Source organism: Torulaspora delbrueckii, chromosome 1, assembly GCF_000243375.1.
Source record: "Torulaspora delbrueckii CBS 1146 chromosome 1, complete genome".
Lineage (NCBI taxonomy): Eukaryota > Fungi > Ascomycota > Saccharomycetes > Saccharomycetales > Saccharomycetaceae > Torulaspora > Torulaspora delbrueckii.
In genome coordinates this window covers 626,925-646,217 of record NC_016501.1, presented here as the reverse complement: position 1 = coordinate 646,217, position 19,293 = coordinate 626,925, and the positions used below count along the sequence as shown (strand labels likewise).

Genomic DNA, 19,293 nt, shown 5'->3' with positions numbered 1-19,293 from the left:
TCAGTAAAAGCCGATCTCTTCTCTCTTAAATAAGCGTTAAGTTTCTAACAATGGGGGACACATCCTTCTTCCGCGGAGCATGAGCGGACAGCCTCTCGCATTAAACGACTAGATCCCCGAAAGATGCCCATTGACTCGTCTTACGGCCGCATCCTTCAGCTTTTCGAAATGACTCTTAACTATGGCGATGCGTCCACCAGCTCCGTGGATATTAGCGCCTCGCCGCTTTCCGCGGAAAGTGATTTAGTCGCTTTTCTCATCTCGATGAGCAAGCAAGGAAGGAAGGCTACTCTGTAATGGATCAAACTGCAAACTCTCGGTATGATGGTTTGGTCGTTGTTGCTGTATCTGGTGTCTGTTGTGGTTCCGCTGGTGATTACACTTGAGACGTTGGCTGTGGTTGGTCGCCGCGAGAGCTCTGCTAGCTTATCGACTCTTGTTTTGCAACTCAAGTACTGGTCGCTGTATGGTATGGTCTTTGGGTTGCTCCCAGGAGCTGTTGTCCGTGGTATCTTGAACAACCTACCCTTTAGCGGATTGTTGGCTGTGGTGGGCAGTAGTGTGCTCACCGCGGAGGTTGTGCGAGACTTCACGCTGTTTCTGCAGACCCAAGACGGGAAGTATGTGTTCTTGATGAGTAAGCTTAATGATCCAAGTGTTTCGTGGACTAAATGGCTGCGTTACGCAGCCACTAGTAGTGACTCGGATGAAGGTGTGTTTGTGTTTGGCGAATTTACAAAGTTTTGGGTCTCATTAGCCTGTAGGTCTCCGGATACGCATTATCTGGAGAGTTGTTTTAATGAGTTGCAAGAAAAAGTTGTAGGTTTGGCACGTTTGATGGGCGGTTACTTACACTCGAGGGGTGCAGGCGCCCCTAGAGTGGATCCCGTTAGGTTCTCTGAAGGCTATGATATGCTTGAAGATATCTTGTTAGATTCTAAGAAGGATCATGTTGAGTAGCTTTTTCATGTTTAGTTCGTATTGTGAAAAATTATAAAAATATTTACAAGTGTACAAGTTTTCTAAGGCGAAGCGCCATGCTTGTCTAGCTTGATGAGTTGATTCATTCTTGCTTGTTTATCGTGGTATTTTTGCTTTCTATTTCTTAGTTCTCTGCCCAGGAATTTTGGAATAAAAGGTTGTGCGACTGGTTTGAATGGACCAACGGCACCGTCAAATGCCTTCGAGGGTTTGAATTGGTCGGAGCCTGGGCGGTATACGTCTTCACGGTACAAATTTCTGTTTTTGTTGAAAGTGCTATCCCACAGTCCGTTTTCTTCTGGTTTTGGTTCTTCGGGCCAGATAAACGGTTCAGCCATATCGATAGTCATCTTCTTAACCTGGGGACTTCTATAACGTGGAGAAGCGATGTTTGCTCGGGTGTATTTACCATGTAACAGTTGTGTAGTGACGTTCATTGCTCTTAAACCATAGATGTGGAATAAGTAGTCTCTTAAATCCAGTTTGTTGAAGGACTTAGGCACGATAAATTTAGCCTGATAGGGAGTGTGCTTAGCATTGGGTCTCAATAGAATAACTCTTGCCTTGGGAAAATATAGTTTAGTCCCACCGACTTTGAAATGTGCATCACCTCTCTCAATGGCTTCACGAGACCAGTTCAGGATCTGGTCACTTACTCTCACTTTTGGTTCCACAACTGTCGCCAAAGACCTGGTCCCAGCAAGTCCCACCTGGGAAAGCGCTCTGCCACTAACCACACGAGTCATCAGAACGTATTCAATACGTTTAAGCCTACGTCCAGAGTAGTTTTCAATGGTTCAGCTTTTGAAGAGTTGATAAATTTCATCGTGGATGGCGATTCGTTAGAGGGCGAGTGAAATTTTTTCCTTCAAAGGTGGCAAATTAAAGAACAACAAAGGCTTTGATGAGCGTTAAACAGTCTTCACAAATTGGTTGCCAGTAGGATCCTACGGAGTGGTAGGGATTTGAGTGCAGTGATTAAGAGATAGACAAATGTCCGCAGCAGAGGATGATTACTATAACGAAGATCCCTATGGTTACGAGGATGAAAACTCTCCAATCACTGCGGAGGACTCATGGGCCGTCATCTCAGCGTTCTTTAGGGAGAAGGGGTTAGTATCTCAACAGTTGGACTCTTTTAACCAGTTTGTTGATTATACTTTACAGGATATTATTTCGGAGGACTCTACGTTGATCTTGGAACAATTGGCGCAACACACGACCGAGGCAGATAATATTAGTAGGAAATATGAGATCAGTTTCGGAAAGATTTACGTGACTAAACCTATGGTTAACGAATCCGATGGTGTTACACATGCATTATACCCACAGGAGGCTCGTCTGCGTAATTTGACCTACTCTTCAGGTTTGTTTGTCGATGTTAAAAAGAGAACATACGAGGCTGTAGATGTTCCTGGCAGAGAATTGAAGTATGAATTGATCGCAGAAGAATCGGAGGATGACAGTGAGAGTGGGAAAGTGTTTATTGGACGTTTACCTATCATGTTGAGATCCAAGAACTGTTACTTAAGTGACGCTACCGAATTAGACTTGTACAAATTGAAGGAGTGTCCTTTTGATATGGGTGGTTATTTCATTATCAACGGATCCGAAAAAGTCCTGATCGCACAGGAACGTTCCGCAGGTAATATCGTCCAGGTCTTCAAGAAAGCCGCTCCATCACCTATCTCACATGTTGCTGAAATCAGATCCGCATTAGAAAAAGGTTCTCGTTTCATAAGTACATTGCAGGTTAAACTTTACGGACGTGAAGGTAGTTCGGCTCGTACAATCAAGGCAACTTTGCCCTATATCAAACAAGATATCCCAATCGTCATCATTTTCAGAGCCCTTGGTATTATTCCTGATGGTGAAATATTGGAACATATTTGTTATGACGTGAATGATTGGCAAATGTTAGAAATGTTGAAACCATGTGTGGAAGATGGGTTCGTTATCCAGGATCGTGAAACTGCATTGGATTTCATCGGCCGTCGTGGTACCGCTCTAGGTATCAAGAAGGAGAAGAGAATACAGTATGCAAGAGATATTTTGCAAAAGGAGTTCCTACCGCATATTACACAACTAGAAGGTTTCGAAAGTAGAAAAGCTTTCTTCCTCGGTTACATGATTAATAGATTATTACTTTGTGCATTGGACCGTAAGGATCAGGATGACCGTGATCATTTTGGTAAGAAAAGATTGGATCTGGCTGGTCCATTGTTAGCCCAACTTTTCAAGACTTTGTTCAGAAAATTGACAAAGGATATTTTCCGTTACATGCAAAGAACTGTCGAAGAGGCAAAGGATTTCAATATGAAATTAGCTATCAACGCAAAGACGATCACATCTGGTTTGAAATACGCATTGGCCACTGGTAACTGGGGTGAACAAAAGAAAGCCATGTCTTCTAGAGCCGGTGTCTCTCAAGTGTTGAACCGTTACACCTACTCGTCAACATTGTCCCATTTAAGAAGAACTAACACTCCAATTGGTCGTGATGGTAAATTAGCTAAACCACGTCAATTGCATAATACTCACTGGGGGTTGGTTTGTCCTGCAGAGACTCCCGAAGGTCAAGCGTGTGGTTTGGTTAAGAATTTGTCTCTGATGTCATGTATATCAGTCGGTACTGATCCAATGCCAATCATCACTTTCCTGAGTGAATGGGGTATGGAACCATTGGAGGATTATGTTCCTCATCAATCACCGGATGCTACCCGAGTTTTTGTGAATGGTGTCTGGCATGGTGTTCACAGAAATCCAGCAAGATTGATGGAAACTTTGAGAACCTTAAGAAGAAAAGGTGATATTAATCCAGAGGTCTCCATGGTTAGAGATATTCGTGAAAAGGAATTGAAGATTTTTACAGACGCTGGTAGAGTCTATAGACCACTGTTCATTGTGGAAGACGATGAAACACTTGGGCATAAGGAACTAAAGGTTAGGAAGGGACACATCGGTAAACTGATGGCAACAGAATATCAGGATATAGAGGGTGGTTTCGAAGATTCTGAGGATTATACCTGGTCTTCGTTGCTAAACGAGGGTTTGGTAGAATACATTGATGCCGAAGAAGAAGAAACCATCTTGATTTCGATGCAACCAGAAGATTTGGAACCTGTACAGGAAGCTCACGAATTTAATGAAGATGATGATTTAGCGAAGCGTATTAGAGCCACTCAGCATGCAACGACCTTTACTCATTGTGAAATTCATCCATCCATGATTCTCGGTGTTGCTGCATCCGTAATTCCATTCCCTGACCACAACCAATCTCCACGTAACACCTACCAATCGGCTATGGGTAAGCAAGCTATGGGTGTTTTCCTGACCAACTACAATGTCCGTATGGATACCATGGCAAACATTCTATACTATCCGCAAAAGCCATTGGGTACGACACGTGCTATGGAATACCTTAAGTTCAGAGAACTACCGGCAGGCCAAAATGCCATTGTCGCCATCGCTTGTTACTCTGGTTACAACCAGGAAGATTCTATGATTATGAACCAATCTTCGATCGATCGAGGATTATTCAGATCACTTTTCTTCCGGTCTTACATGGACCAAGAAAAGAAATACGGTATGTCTATCACCGAGACATTCGAAAAACCACAACGCACAAACACTCTAAGGATGAAGCATGGTACTTACGATAAGTTGGATGACGACGGTTTGATAGCACCGGGTGTCAGAGTCTCAGGTGAAGATATTATCATTGGTAAAACTACACCAATATCACCCGATGAAGAAGAATTGGGTCAAAGAACAGCATATCACTCGAAGCGTGATGCTTCAACACCATTAAGAAGTACTGAAAACGGTATTGTTGATCAAGTCTTGATAACAACCAACCAAGATGGTTTAAAATTCGTCAAGGTGCGTGTAAGAACCACCAAGGTTCCTCAGATTGGTGACAAATTCGCCTCTCGTCACGGTCAAAAAGGTACTATTGGTATCACTTACGGTAGAGAGGATATGCCATTCACTGCTGAAGGTATTGTACCAGATCTAATCATCAATCCCCACGCCATTCCATCTCGTATGACGGTCGCGCATTTAATCGAATGTCTACTTAGTAAAGTGGCAGCATTATCTGGTAACGAAGGTGACGCATCTCCATTCACCGACATTACTGTGGAAGGTATTTCTAAGCTTCTACGTGAGCATGGTTATCAATCTCGTGGTTTCGAAGTCATGTACAATGGACATACTGGTAAAAAGTTGATGGCTCAAATCTTCTTCGGTCCTACGTACTACCAACGTCTAAGACACATGGTGGATGACAAGATTCATGCGAGAGCACGTGGTCCTATGCAAGTTTTGACAAGACAGCCAGTTGAGGGTAGATCTAGAGATGGTGGTCTCAGATTCGGTGAAATGGAACGTGACTGTATGATCGCACATGGTGCCGCGGCCTTCCTAAAGGAGAGACTGATGGAGGCATCAGATGCCTTCAGAGTTCACATCTGTGGTATTTGTGGGTTGATGAGTGTTATTGCCAAATTGAACCATAACCAATTCGAATGTAAAGGTTGTGACAACAAGATTGACATCTATCAAATCAATATTCCATATGCTGCCAAACTGTTATTCCAAGAGCTAATGGCAATGAACATTACCCCCCGTTTGTACACTGATAGATCCAAAGATTTTTAAACCGCTACATGGCACTACAAAAAAGTCCATGAATGATAATGACTATTAAAACTGTTATGCGAATTATCACTCTCCAGAGATGACAAATTTGCCATAGTTTACCCAAAAAAAAACATGTAATATATAGCCAAAGAAACACTATCGTTTTGAATTGTTTCCACATCTTTAATAATCTATACACAGGATATACAGCTAGGACGCAATCATTTGACCTCTTCACTGGCTTTGAGTTGTTTAAGTTTAGACTGCACGTACGGTTGATCGTACACGAACGCAGTTATGTTCTGCTTGTAAGGATGATCGGCACCGTCGAATACCTTGAGCCTCTCCAATCTGGGTTTACGCAGTTTGTTTTTGGGCAACATACCACTGACAGCCTTCTTTAAAATCTCACCAAACCCTTTGTCGGCCACAACCTTTTCCATTGTTCTCAACTTTAAGTGACCTGGCTTTGACGAATGCGACCAGTAGGTTTTCTGTTCGAGCTTTTTACCAGTAACACGCAATCTTTGACAATTACTCACTACAACATAATCCCCACAATCTTGACTTTGATGGTAAACTGGCTTATGCTTCCCAATCAACGTTATCGCAATAGCCGAGGCTAATCTACCCAACGTTCTCTTGTCCCTTGCCAAATCAACATGATGCCATAGGCGAGCAAATGCTAGAGACGAATGACCAACTTTTTGAGACATCTAGACGAGATCCTGAACGGCACCGAGTCAATTGATGATGCTCTTCAACTGTGAGCAGTGGTTTTATTTCATTATGTGAAAAAAAATCTCACAGCTAACGAGCGATGTCAAATTAATGTGGATCTTTGACGAAAAATAGTCAAAGTATGAGACTACAAGCTATTAGAGGTATCAATTGGCTCGAATAGCTCGTTTGAAAGGTTAATAGTTGATCAATTGCCCACCTGAGGTCCTCCATTTGTGTTCAGAATGTTTTTCATCAAGGATCTTTCGCTCAATATTACACTTCATCCATCATTTTTCGGTCCACATATGAAGGATTACCTGAAGACTAAGCTTTTGCAGGAGGTCGAGGGTTCCTGTACCGGTAAGTTTGGATATATTCTCTGTGTACTCGACTATGATAAAATTGATATCGAGCGTGGTAGAATTCTTCCGACAGATGGTTCAGCCGACTTCATCGTCAGATATAGAGCTGTGGTCTTTAAACCATTCAGAGGTGAAGTTGTCGATGGAACTGTGGTCTCCTGTTCACAACATGGTTTTGAAGTCCAAGTAGGACCTATGAAAGTATTTGTTACTAAGCATTTGATGCCACAAGATTTGATATTCAATGCGGGTTCAAATCCGCCATCTTACCAAAGTTCCGAGGATGTGATTACCATCAAGAGCAGAATTAGAGTTAAGATCGAAGGTTGTATAAGTCAAGTTAGCTCCATCCATGCTATTGGTAGTATCAAGGAGGATTACTTGGGTGCTATATGAAGACATTTTGGCGATTTTGAAGTGTATATCACTAATTCTGATCCAGGTGATTTATCCAAGAACTTGATAGAGGTAATGATAATCAACGAAATAACTCACTCTAGTCACCTTATGAGAGGTCTCCTGACCTTTTGAAGCAATAAGTGCGATTGTATTCTTTTTTTCTATGGTAGAGTCTTTGTCGAAGAGCTGAAGCTAAATAAGATTATGATAGTTGTGATAAGCTATAGAAAGGATGGCTGCGTGTCAGGTATTAAATCTGCGGAATAAACCATCAAAATAAAACTCGAAAATGATGGATGAAACCATAATAGGAGCACTAAATCGAACGAATAGCAAGTGGAAACCAAACAGCTACAAAAAAAAAATAACTGTCTAATTGGCTTTGGTTATGACGAAGTGACCACCTTCACCACTTTCAAGGGAAGTCTCAATCCATTCACCCTCGTAAGAGCCATTTTCGAGAGCTTCCCTGACAATACTAGATTTTGTTAAGACGTATCGTTTCCCGTCGATCTTCACAACACAGTTGTGCCATGGAGTTGGGATATGCAACAGGTCTTCAAATTTGGGCTCTTCAATATCTTCAAGGGATTTAACAGTGTGACATTGCTCAGGCGAAATGACTTTGATCCCAAATTTTGGACCACTGTTAGTGTGTGCATGGATCGACAATCTCATGTGATGGGGGAAAATGAGCTCGACAAGATTAGAGTAAGCATCGTTCCTTCGAATCATATTGAAGGCAATCTTCGAGATTATCTTTTTGAATCCCTTTCTAGATGTGTCCTTGAAGAATGGCAAACGAGAGAGGTCTTCCATCATAAAACGAGAGAAGCCCCTATAAAGGTGCAATCTTGGATGCCCATCAATGCTTATTTGTTTTCTCAACCTGCCATCATCTGTGTCGCATCCCTTCATCATGATAGCTCTTGAAACGTCAGAAACTGAGCAGATTTGAGTACCCGTATAGTGATTGAGCTTCACCTCCTCTATAAATTTGAAATTGAAGTTTGAGGCAGCGGCTCCACCAAAGAACAAGTCGTTCAGTCCGCAAAAGCCAATGGCATCAACTCCAGGAATCTTGACCTTTTCATACAGCTGGTGAAGTTGCGCGGTATAAGTGCTGACTATGTCATCATCCACTCCGATACAGTCAGAGAAGACATGTCCATCACTGACGATCCAAACCTTCATTCCAGGTGGATATATTTTCGCGGCATCTTGCGTGGCTTTAATCAATCTTCTTAAGGCCAATTCCTCACCTTTATCTGGAACAAGACCTCCAACTTTATCAAAGTTTGAGGATTTACATGGGAATGCAGGCAACACACACTCAATTTTCAAGTGTCTGTCAGTGAAATACCTGACACGTTCAATGAAATAATCACGTCCACCTGCTTCCCACTGGTCATTAACTATAGTGTTCTTGAGTGCTTGCTCAAAAAAATCAGCGAAGCTCTCATGATACCTATCATCAGTGTTCTTAGTTGGCACTTCACTTAAGCGCAAACGAGATTGATCCAGAATATGAAATATGAACCAATCGTTGAAGTCATTTTCATTTTCGATAGTTGTCACACATCCTCTGATCTGATTTTCGTTTTCTTTCATATACTCAGAGACTTTGATTGGCAAACCCAAAGAGCAAGTAAATTGATCGGCAACGCTTGCCGGAATATTGAATTCGACGACATTTTCATTGATGGAGGCTGGGACAGGCTCCGTCTCTTTGATAAATTCAATGAGCTCACTCCATTTATCTTTGATTTTGCAGCCTTGTTTCTCTTCTATGGAATAATAACCAGCATCTTCAGGGTCCCTGGTATAGAGAGCCAAGAATTTGCTATATGTAGAAAGATCACTGAGTTTATGTGGAATTCCAATATCATTCTTGGAGTCCAAAATTGGTTTTTTCAAATAAGAATCAGACTTAACCACTTCGGTCACCGTTACGGATTTTTTGGTACACGTCATTTTGGCTTGAAATAACTTACCTATTCCTTTTCCTTGGATGTCTTCTTATTGTACAATATAATAATAATTGAGATATCAATCGTAATTTGATAAAAGGTCTCTCAACCATGCAATTTATATGAGCTAACTCAATATCGAAACATCGGGCCAGGAGTGTAACTCATGGCGATAGCCAGAAACATTATGCTGGGATTAGTGCTCAATATCCGTTTCTCAGGTTCGAGAAACACCATTTTGCTGAAGCTTTCATTATTATGCCTCAGCCAGACTCTGCCCTTCAGGGTCTCCTGTTTATTTGATTGAATCATTGCTTGATAATTTTAGAATCAATGTTTCTCTTCAGGTCTGGTGAGTGGAATGGTACAACCCTTTAGGTTTCGCACTTGAAATTGTTTAAACGCCATATTTTTGATTGGAGTTTGCGAAAAATGCCCTCTTGAGAAATTTAAGACTGCGGCTCGACCTAGCAAATCAATTTACAAATCCTTATTTCGCCAAGTAAGGTTGAACTGTAAAATCCTCAATTATCGCCTTTCCATTTTTATTAATATTCGAGAAACTTTATGGATTGCCGTTACTTTCGCGACAGACGCTTTGAGTGACAGTAAAATATATAATGTCGCTCTTCAAAATTAATTAAAATAATAATCATTGAAAATTCAAAGAGGAAGTTTGGAGTTAGCCAAGTACTTTGATACAAAAAAATCTACGTGTTATTATAATGGCTTTAGCGGGCATTTTGGTTTCAATTTTCTTTGTTCTTGTAGGTCATTTGATCTTCAAGATCGTCGTTCCGCCCCTCAACTTCCCCAGAAACATTCCAACAATACCATTCTATGTGATCTTCTTACCTACAATTTTCAACATCGATCAAACAAAATTATATGACATGTATCTAAGAGAACCTTTAGAGAAGCATGGGGCTGCTAAGATATTTTTTGGGTCGAGATGGAATATTATTGTGACTAGACCAGAATTGATGGCACATGTATTTAGAGAAGAGGATACATTTGCTAAGAGTGGTAACCAAAAAAAAATTCCATATGCTGTGATAGCAGCGTACACGGGCGATAATGTTATTAGTGCTCATGGCCAAGTTTGGAGGACGTACAGGTCAGTTGTGACAAATGGGCTTCAGCATTTTGACGATAAGCCATTCTACAAAAATGCTGAACTTTTCTGCAATGGTATTGAAAAGCTCAGAAGAAAAACCCCTGAGAGTGCAAGCATGGGTCCTCTGATCCAGCGCCTATGTTTGGATAATATTTCAGAGGTTGCACTAGGATTTGATTTTGGTGCTCTTACTCAGGACGACAATCAATTACACAAGCATTTGATCGATATTAAAAAGCAAATATTCCATCCTATGTATTTGACTTTTCCCTTCCTAGATTTACTTCCAATACCGGCTAGAAGAAAAGCTTTCAAAGATGTCGCAAGCTTTCGAGAGCAACTTGTTACCAAGATTCAAGATAATTTGGTCACAAATTACAAATTCGAGCAAACATCCTTTGCATCCAGTGATTTGATTCGGGCGCATAACAATGAAATCATCAATTATCAGCAATTGACTGACAATATTGTTATCATCCTGGTCGCTGGCCATGAAAATCCCCAAGTGCTGTTAACAACCTCGCTGTATCTACTTGGCAAACATCCGGCATTGCAACAGAAAATCAGAGCAGAAGTGCAAGATGTCAACGACTCTAAAGAATTATCAGAATTACCTTTTTTGAATTCTTTTATTTTTGAAGCCATCAGACTTTTCCCTCCATTAAACATTATCATTAACAGAAAGACGACTAAGGCTTGTCGGCTTGGTCCAGAAATTGTTATCCCAAAAGATACGTATGTTGGTTACAATAATTTTGGTACAAGTCATGATCCCAAAGTCTGGGGGCCCAATGCAGATCAGTTTGACCCTACCAGATGGGGTGAAGACAACGAAACCATTCTTAAAAATTGGAAGCATGCTAAAAATGCATATACTATGACAGCATTTCATGGTGGTCGCCGTGCTTGCTTAGGAGAAAAATTGGCCTTAACCGAGATGAGAGTTACGATCGCCGAGGTTTTGAGGCAGTATAAATGGACGCTAGCGTCGGACTGGGAGGAAAGAATGACGCCTGCAGGGCCATTGAGTCCATCTAACCTAAAATTAAATTTTGAGAGCTGTTCAGATGCTATATAAATCGTACTGGCTAAATTCTGGCCATAAATTCGATGTATTAATACTTAAATAACTTTTGGTTCTTTTCTATACTTTTGGCGTTGCTAATCGACTCATTCAATGGTTGAGGACTTGGCCGCTCGGTCCAAAGCTTGGAAAACTTGTTCCCAGAAGAATCCAATATTCATATCAAAACAAACAATTGTACCCAAATCTTCCTGTGAATTGTACTCTTTCAAAATGCACGTCTTTCCCAAGTCAGGGCTATTTCTGTCCTCTATTGCATGCAGATTCAGTCGCCTATAAGTTAGCTGGAGAACAGAAGGATTTACCCAACCGTAAAACTGCAGCAGTGGCATCAACGTTAATGGATCATGAGTTGGCGGATAGTCAAAACCCTGGGCATCCTTGTAACAATGTTCAAAGAATTTGAATAGCTCGTAAAAAAGCTCGCGCAATTTGGACTGACCCTTACCACGAATTTGATCTTGCACTCTCTGGTCAGCAATAGCTTTATGGGTCACATTGAGGGGTAAGAGAATACATTTATTCTTAATGTCAGGATCGCTCAGGATAAAATTAGCAGCCTGAGGATCAATCCAAATGTTAAACTCTGCCGAATGATTGTCATTACGGTTACCGAGGTCTATACCTCCACCCATAATGCTAATATACCTGACCATTTTTTTCAAATGTGGTCGATCACGTAGTAAAGTGGCCACAGATGTCAAGGCGCCTGTGGAAACAAGCGTTATTTCACCATTATGAGTTATAATAGCTTCCTCCATGGCATCTAAATAGCTTTTCTCGATGATCATCTCACATTCAGGCACCGGTAATAGAGTTGTACCGTCCAAACCGGAAGCACCATGGACATCGGGCGCATATTCTGGCTCAAACACCCAGGGTCTCTTAGCACTAGGGTAGATAGGTACATCCTGAGTCTTACCGAATGCTGTTATGAGGGACCGGGCGTTATATGAAGTGTTTTCTGAAGGTGCATTCCCATATGATGCCCCTAGTCCTAGTAGTTTGAAGGCTGGATGGAAACAACTTATAAGCATCGCGATTGCATCGTCATGCCCTGGATCACAGTCAAGCCATATCGGTATCGAGTTGATCGTCATATCACCTCGAGTCTCTATAGTTTGTGACTTTGTGAATGTAAGCGTAACTTGATATATGGGTTACAACTTAAATGAGCCGTTCACGTGGAGGGAAGATCTCTTGAAGTTATCGGTCAATGTTGTTGATATTAAGATTGTTTATCTGGCTGTAGTTTACATCTTTATAGAATTTTACAATGGGCTAAAAAGCCCCCGTCAGCCATGTCCTATGGCCTTATGGTAAAAAAACATCGTTACCTTGTTCGATAGCCATCTTTGTGTGGTAAACAATATCAGTAGATTCCCATGGGTAGGCCAACCATGAGTCTGGGACAGTCCTAGCGGCGAAATAACGGTTGTTGTCGTTCACAATCTCGGCAGGAAGATCAGCCTTCTTTGGCTTGACCTTGTCGTGAAGGACAAAAATACTGAAAGTGGTCTTGAATTCTGGGTTCTTTTCCACATCGATCCCCTTGGCCTTTGCTTGCTCGTCGGCGTCTTTTTCCAATTCGCTTAGAGCATAATGTAGAGTCGTACGGGTATCATCGACTTCATCAACAATCAAAACGTTTTTACCGACCAAATCTAGCTTACATTGCTTGTAATCGATCCATTGAGTTCTCTGGACCTTGACACCGATCTGTTCAACTTCACCACCAGATGCAGTCAAAATGTTTTCATATAGGGACAAGATAATTGCAAAGATTCTAATATTTGGAGTGTTTGGCTCTTTCAAGAATGTACGCAGGATTCTTGCTGGAATGAAACCTCCACCGCCGATAGCGATAATAATATCTGGCTTGAAAGCCTTGATCTTTGGGGCAGCCTCCTGACACAACTGATGAACGTTGTTGTAGGAAATGTATTGCTTTTCGTCAGACATAGTGATTTAGAGGGAAATTCTCGACAGCGATAGAAACTAGCCAAAGATTATTCAAGATTGTGAATTAGAGATGAGCTTCGAAATGTATCGAGATTCCAATCTACTCAAAATTTTTCGACTTTTTAGCGATGGGCTACACGTGACAATAACGATTATCAGCTAATGTACAAAGAAGTGCTATTTTATGTAGTTTATATGTGACTGCTGATGGTCAAAGCTATGACATTTCGACGTCACTGTACCCAGCTTCATCATCATCCGAAACTCCGAGATCTTGCGACGATTTGCCGTCCTGGGGACCATCGGGTAGTTCGTTAAGACTTTCCTCATCTTCATCTTCTTCGGAATCATCGTAGTCGTCCTCACCATCTTCTATTAATCCTGCGTCGTCCAGTTCTTCGTTATATTCAACGTCCTCATCTTCGTCTTCCTCTTGTGAATCTTGTGGTGATTGTAATTCCAGTAATGCTTCATCGATATCCTGTGTTGGATATATCCCGTTCAGCGTGGATTCTAGCTTGACTTCCAAGGTCAGCAATCTGGGCAGCAAGGCTGAACGCCTCTTAAGGGTGGAATGCAGAGAGGATAACGAGGACATCAAGTTTGGGATGGATACTAGATAACCACCGTGAATGATCAGGCACCATTTGACCCAAACGTTCAAAGGTCCTTGACGATGAGTTTGTCTTGCGATACGTTCTGCGAGTCTTTCGAGCAGGATGACAGCTAGTGGAGGCTTCAATCTGAATATAGTATCTCTAATGACTCTTTCATCACGATTATTGAGAACGGTCTCCAGGAGGGAATGGTCATTCGATTGTAGTGCCTGGGATAATATCACGGTAACTGTGCCGGCTGTGGTGGCTGTGGTTTTCTTCTTGGAGACGTTTAGTGACGTCAATTCTAACTTGTCAGCGAGTGACTCTGTGGCCTTTTCGTTATCTTCACGTTCCTGTTGAGTCAACTCTGCCTCCCACTGCTTGATCACATCGTTAACGTGTTTAAAATTGTCACCATGAGTGACTCTGGCGTTCCCTTCCTTATAGTTTCCAACTGCTGCAGTTTCTGTTCCATATAGAGAATGATCCCCAGCGGTGGTTTTGCTGACCAGCTGAACGGTATGGTCTGCTGATAAGCCCTCCCATTTCAGTTGGACAAAATTTGGTATCGTGGCATTTTGCAACCATGCCAAGTTCAATATGTCGCGATTTATCGATACGTTCAAGAATGGCTTCTTAGAGGTTTTACCGTTGAGCTCGAAACTACCATGGATTGTCTTGTTAGATTGCTTTGATTTGTTCCCACGTCTCTTATTGGTAATATTAGCCACTAGCGGGTCTGAAAAGATTTCAACATCACCATCCTCAGTAGTAGCGGCGATCGAGTGCTCTTCCGAATGGGAAAACTCTTGCAAGTTCGACTGCAGAACTAGCACAGTCTTTGTAGCTCCCGTATGCAGATCATAGACGTTCAAAAAACGGTCACTCGAAGCACCGGTAACAAAATACTCACTCGTCAAAGCTTTCAAGTGCGTTACAGGCGTCGTGTGCCCCGGATATGTCTGTATCACTTTTCTAGATGAAATATCCACCAGGAAGATGCAATGTGAAGCCACCAGTAACTTATCATCTATCAAACATAGTCTGCCAAGCGAAATGCAAGATTCGACTTGAAATCGCTGCTTTACAGTGAAGTCACCCAGGCTAAACTCATAAATCCAGTCCTCTGAGTCCACACACCATACGCTCTCACTCTTGACAACCACATCGTTGATCTTCGATGAGTTTCCCGTTGATAATTTGTACACCACTTCATTTGCCGCAGGCGAATATATCCACACTTCACCGTTATTCAGCCCTAGGAAAACACACCGGGTACCAGGACTCTCCAGAAACCCCCAACGTACTACAATAACACGTAGATTGGACTCCTCCAATAACAAGACATTTTCATTAAGCGGAGCACCAGGATCGGTACTCTGTACACTCACTCTCTGACGGTTTAAGGCCACCGTTACACCGCACAAAAACCGCCCTTCACCATCGTACTCAGAACACACAACGGGAACTTCTAAATTTGACATTTGAACCACTCAATCCGTCGAATCTAAGTAGCTCATCGCATCGCATCTCATCGAGAAGCCTTTAATTTTTCACCAAATGGTAATTAATTCTCAAAAATTTTTCACTCTCGTCCAATGCGACGGTAAACATTTCAGCTGTACTTAACAAACAATGGGACACAGTGGCCACCCCCATAACCTTCAATATGTCTTCCTTGTAGCTAGGAATGCTTCCAAGTGAACTCTTAGCCTTCATTCCTTGTGATCGCTTCTCAAAACGAGCTCTAACTCCTTCTCTTGCTGATCGACGCCAAATCGCTGCTCATCGCGCGTGCGAAACGTATATAAAAGAGCCTTGAAATTTGTAGAGAGGCTCACCATTAAAGGAGGAGGATCAATCGGACCATGGCAAACGAATTGGAAGACGTGTCGCTGCCTAAGGCGACCGTTCAAAAGATCATCTCCGAAGTACTGGAACCAGACCTGACCTTCAGTAAGGAGGCGCGCGAAATCATTATCAAGTCCGGGATAGAGTTCATCATGATCCTATCGTCGATGGCTTCTGAGATGGCCGAAAGTGATGCCAAGAAGACCATAGCTCCTGAGCATGTGATAAAGGCTCTAGAAGAATTGGAGTATAATGAGTTTGTACCGTTCTTGGAACAGCAATTGGCAGAGTATAAGGGATCGCAAAGGATTAAGGAGAAGCGAGATGCCAAGTTCAAGAAGTCGGGGCTTTCCGAGGAAGAGTTACTACGACAACAGGAAGAATTGTTCAGACAATCTCGTTCGCGATTGCATCAGACTAGTGTTAGTGGTGCTAGTAGCGATGGTGTGAAGGCTGAAGAGGACGATGTGTGAATGGTGGACGATTTTTGTAATTCTATAGTGATGAAGATGTATAGTACGTAGAAATTCGGAAAACAAATGATTTTGGGCTGGGTTTTCAGTTTTGGGAAACAAAATCTAGGATGACCTGCAAGGAATGTTTTTTCTCGTCGCTTAGTGAGTTGATAATGGTGTTGTACTTCTTGTTGTCCTGTTGTTGGGCTTGTGACAAGAAAGAATGGACTTCTTGAAATACGTTGATTTGGTCCAACATGGTTTCTTTCAAATCTTCTTCGTACTCTTCGAAATAACCATCTTCTGCTGGGTCCACGTCGTTTCCGAAAACTTCTTCGATACCTTCTTCACCCTTGGACATGGCATCTCTCTTACGGATGGCTTCAGGAAGTTTCTCTGTTAGCGAGACTAACTTGTCTGCAAATTGACTTGTGAATCCCTTTAGAGCTCCAGGTAGTTCTGGCAATTTGAATAGTGACAGAATGGCCATGATTTGTAATTTGATAGAAAACACACTGGAAAATTTGCATGAAAACCATTTGGTTAGTAGGATGAGTGTAGCACCTTCCTTCTCACTCACTTGCAAAGTCTCAACGGGCTTTACAAATACGTTGGCGAGGAAAAGCTTTATGATATCGCCGTCATCTAACTCTAATTCATCATTTGAGGCGGCTTTCAAAGCTTTGTCAAATAGCGGTATGTCCCTCATCGATAAGGCGTAAAAGACAAGAATGTCCAGGACGCTCTCCACATCGTAGTCAATATCACTGTCTAATTTCAAACTCAAGATCTCCAAGAATGGTTGTAAGAAAGTTTGGTCCTGTGGGAAACCATGAGTTACCAGAGTCTCGAAAAAGATCAAGTAACCTTCAAAATAGCTCATTGCGTAGGTCTGAAATGAATCAAATACGTCGTGAACCATTTCCCAAATCTCTGGTGTGAACTGGTTGAAGAGTGCTTGCGATGAAAGCGCCAAAGAGTCCATCAAATCCACTATCTCTGTCAAGAATGAGATTTGTGCGTTCACTATGACAAACTTCACTACCGGCAGAAACTTGTCAATTAGAGAGACCTTACTCATGGACATTACCATCGTGGTCATTGTTTGCAATAGCGAACTCGCCTGAATCTCCGAGTCTTGATCACCAGTAGAATAAGAGTTACCTGAATTGTCCAGTAGCGAACATCCCAATTGCAAAAATTGGTCCACCAAGTTAGCGGCTAAATCTCCGGCAAATACCATCAATTCATCAGCAAACCTCTCCACAAATACTTCCATAACTTCGGATAAAGTGTCGATTTGAAATTCCTTAGAAAGCCTTAGTAACTTTTCCATGATTCCGGGAACTTGAGCTGAAATGTGGGAGTGGATACCTGGATTGCTAACGACCAAAGATTTCAATGCATCTGCCGCTTCAACTTGGATCGGTATCAAATCACTGGTCATGAAATGATCGTATGTCAATTGAAATAGCCTTGATAGTGTTTCCAAATCCTTGAATTCGTTAGGGTACACTGAAATAGTCTCTAAGGCCCTCGCGACTAAAAACATGTACCTATTTTGTGATAAAATTGGTACAATGTAACGAGAGAAAATCGTTTCAAGATCACTTGGGGAATCCAATAATGTGAACAAGGTGGAGATCATTCTCATGGCACCTTCTTGTTTGAATGCTGTTTCCAGATCATCGGGGTTTTCCGTGTAACTAATAAACACGCTGTTGACGAACGGTAGGATCTTATCCAGTTGGGAAGCACGCTTGTGCCCTACAACAAAGACAAAATCACAGGATGCAACATCGGCTGTCGAGCTTTCCTTATTCATATCGAAGTATCTCCTTGTGTATTCTTCAGGGTCTTCTTCGAGCAATTGAACACTTTCCTCATTAGCGCACAAACATGGGAAGATAACTCGTTCGATGATAGTCTCCAGATGAGGTTGAATCAATGGATAAGCTTCCTCTGTGACAAGACATTTTTCCAAAAATTGAATCATATAATGCAATGCAGATTCTCCTAGCCACAGAGTTTTGTCTCTCCAAGCTTGTATCACTATGAAGTATTCCTGCAAAATGGCAGGAATGATGTTGTTGAAGACATTTGAAACGAACTCCTGTGAAACAGACTTTGTTACTCTGGAAAATTTGTGAATAAACCTGTTCAAGTTACCAAACCCCCATTTATTAACTTTAACCCTCTTATCTAAACATCTGTCAGAAGGATCAAGAGAGAAAACCTCCTTAGGAAGCGGTCTGGCACAAAGGTATAGATGTAGTTGAATCCATGCATTCAACTTTTCAGTGTTGAGGAAATATTGGGGAAAATTGTTCAAGCAGGCATACTTGAAACACTTTATTATGAGATACATCAGCTCATTCGATCTGTAATCCTCGCGATCTGCCAATTGTGATGCAATAACTTCTATTGTAGGGAAAACTATCGCAATCACCCTATCGATCTCTTGACGGTGGTCCGCCATACTCCATCTGTGAGCAATACAGACCTCGAAAAGGAGTAATAGACCACTGTAGACATATTCTTGTTTCCCACTATTTAGTAGGTCATTAATGACTCCAGTCAAATCCCATTCATCATTGTTACCCAGTATCCCTCTAACGGATTCCGTCAAATGCGGTCTTATATGATTATTCTCAGAATTCTTGACCAGAGCTTGAATCAAGTTTTCCTTAATTACTTGTTGCTCATCTGGCTTGATTCCATCTTCACGATTAGTGGCATTCCAAGACCTCTGGATTTTGTTTTTAAAGTAGATTGCGGAAGATAAACGGATGTGAGTAGGAATCTCTTCATCTGAAAGAACTTTTAGCAGAAAAGTGGTAAAGCCAGGTCTCTTTTGGTATTCAAAAAGTTGTAATTCAGCTTCTTTAATGACTTTGGCATCGGCAATCATGGTCTGCTCAACGCAGTTCAAAATTGCCTGCTCGTCCAGCATATTTCACAGTTTTTTGATTTCCAAAATCAATTTGGTGATCAAACAACAAATAATGGGTAAAACACAGTAGCGAAGCGTTGCAACTTCCAATTAAACTTCATCGTCTGGCTGTTATCATTAAAGTCCCTTAGTATGGGCCTAGATCTAAACATTGTTCAGAAAATTTTGCACCTCGTTAAAAGTTACTATCCAA

The 19,293-nt window shown here is 41.8% G+C and overlaps 12 protein-coding genes across 12 annotated transcripts; 5 read left to right on the top strand and 7 right to left on the bottom strand.

Moving 5' to 3' along the window:
* Window positions 1-321: 321 nt before the first annotated feature.
* ATG40 (Atg40p) lies at window positions 322-960 on the top strand (the record flags this gene model as incomplete). The annotated part of the gene is made up of 1 exon (XM_003678858.1): window positions 322-960. One exon carries the CDS (start codon window positions 322-324, stop codon window positions 958-960), a length of 639 nt encoding a protein of 212 aa, XP_003678906.1.
* A 62-nt stretch (window positions 961-1,022) lies between these two features.
* On the bottom strand, window positions 1,023-1,727 carry MRP20 (mitochondrial 54S ribosomal protein uL23m; the record flags this gene model as incomplete). Its single annotated transcript, XM_003678857.1, has 1 exon — window positions 1,023-1,727. One exon carries the CDS (start codon window positions 1,725-1,727, stop codon window positions 1,023-1,025), a length of 705 nt encoding a protein of 234 aa, XP_003678905.1.
* Window positions 1,728-1,974: 247 nt separating this feature from the next.
* Window positions 1,975-5,643, top strand: RPB2 (DNA-directed RNA polymerase II subunit RPB2; the record flags this gene model as incomplete). Its single annotated transcript, XM_003678856.1, has 1 exon — window positions 1,975-5,643. One exon carries the CDS (start codon window positions 1,975-1,977, stop codon window positions 5,641-5,643), a length of 3,669 nt encoding a protein of 1,222 aa, XP_003678904.1.
* Window positions 5,644-5,846: 203 nt separating this feature from the next.
* MRPL23 (mitochondrial 54S ribosomal protein uL13m) lies at window positions 5,847-6,341 on the bottom strand (the record flags this gene model as incomplete). Its single annotated transcript, XM_003678855.1, has 1 exon — window positions 5,847-6,341. One exon carries the CDS (start codon window positions 6,339-6,341, stop codon window positions 5,847-5,849), a length of 495 nt encoding a protein of 164 aa, XP_003678903.1.
* A 249-nt stretch (window positions 6,342-6,590) lies between these two features.
* RPB7 (DNA-directed RNA polymerase II subunit RPB7) lies at window positions 6,591-7,106 on the top strand (the record flags this gene model as incomplete). The annotated part of the gene is made up of 1 exon (XM_003678854.1): window positions 6,591-7,106. One exon carries the CDS (start codon window positions 6,591-6,593, stop codon window positions 7,104-7,106), a length of 516 nt encoding a protein of 171 aa, XP_003678902.1.
* Window positions 7,107-7,481: 375 nt separating this feature from the next.
* DIT1 (Dit1p) lies at window positions 7,482-9,083 on the bottom strand (the record flags this gene model as incomplete). The annotated part of the gene is made up of 1 exon (XM_003678853.1): window positions 7,482-9,083. The coding sequence occupies one exon, from the start codon at window positions 9,081-9,083 to the stop codon at window positions 7,482-7,484; it is 1,602 nt and encodes a 533-aa protein (XP_003678901.1).
* Window positions 9,084-9,804: 721 nt separating this feature from the next.
* Window positions 9,805-11,274, top strand: DIT2 (putative cytochrome P450; the record flags this gene model as incomplete). The annotated part of the gene is made up of 1 exon (XM_003678852.1): window positions 9,805-11,274. One exon carries the CDS (start codon window positions 9,805-9,807, stop codon window positions 11,272-11,274), a length of 1,470 nt encoding a protein of 489 aa, XP_003678900.1.
* A 92-nt stretch (window positions 11,275-11,366) lies between these two features.
* Window positions 11,367-12,380, bottom strand: URH1 (trifunctional uridine nucleosidase/nicotinamide riboside hydrolase/nicotinic acid riboside hydrolase; the record flags this gene model as incomplete). Its single annotated transcript, XM_003678851.1, has 1 exon — window positions 11,367-12,380. One exon carries the CDS (start codon window positions 12,378-12,380, stop codon window positions 11,367-11,369), a length of 1,014 nt encoding a protein of 337 aa, XP_003678899.1.
* A 214-nt stretch (window positions 12,381-12,594) lies between these two features.
* HPT1 (hypoxanthine phosphoribosyltransferase) lies at window positions 12,595-13,242 on the bottom strand (the record flags this gene model as incomplete). Its single annotated transcript, XM_003678850.1, has 1 exon — window positions 12,595-13,242. The coding sequence occupies one exon, from the start codon at window positions 13,240-13,242 to the stop codon at window positions 12,595-12,597; it is 648 nt and encodes a 215-aa protein (XP_003678898.1).
* Window positions 13,243-13,459: 217 nt separating this feature from the next.
* Window positions 13,460-15,325, bottom strand: UTP5 (Utp5p; the record flags this gene model as incomplete). Its single annotated transcript, XM_003678849.1, has 1 exon — window positions 13,460-15,325. The coding sequence occupies one exon, from the start codon at window positions 15,323-15,325 to the stop codon at window positions 13,460-13,462; it is 1,866 nt and encodes a 621-aa protein (XP_003678897.1).
* A 384-nt stretch (window positions 15,326-15,709) lies between these two features.
* NCB2 (negative cofactor 2 transcription regulator complex subunit NCB2) lies at window positions 15,710-16,165 on the top strand (the record flags this gene model as incomplete). The annotated part of the gene is made up of 1 exon (XM_003678848.1): window positions 15,710-16,165. One exon carries the CDS (start codon window positions 15,710-15,712, stop codon window positions 16,163-16,165), a length of 456 nt encoding a protein of 151 aa, XP_003678896.1.
* An 85-nt stretch (window positions 16,166-16,250) lies between these two features.
* Window positions 16,251-19,100, bottom strand: SXM1 (Sxm1p; the record flags this gene model as incomplete). The annotated part of the gene is made up of 1 exon (XM_003678847.1): window positions 16,251-19,100. The coding sequence occupies one exon, from the start codon at window positions 19,098-19,100 to the stop codon at window positions 16,251-16,253; it is 2,850 nt and encodes a 949-aa protein (XP_003678895.1).
* Window positions 19,101-19,293: the final 193 nt, after the last annotated feature.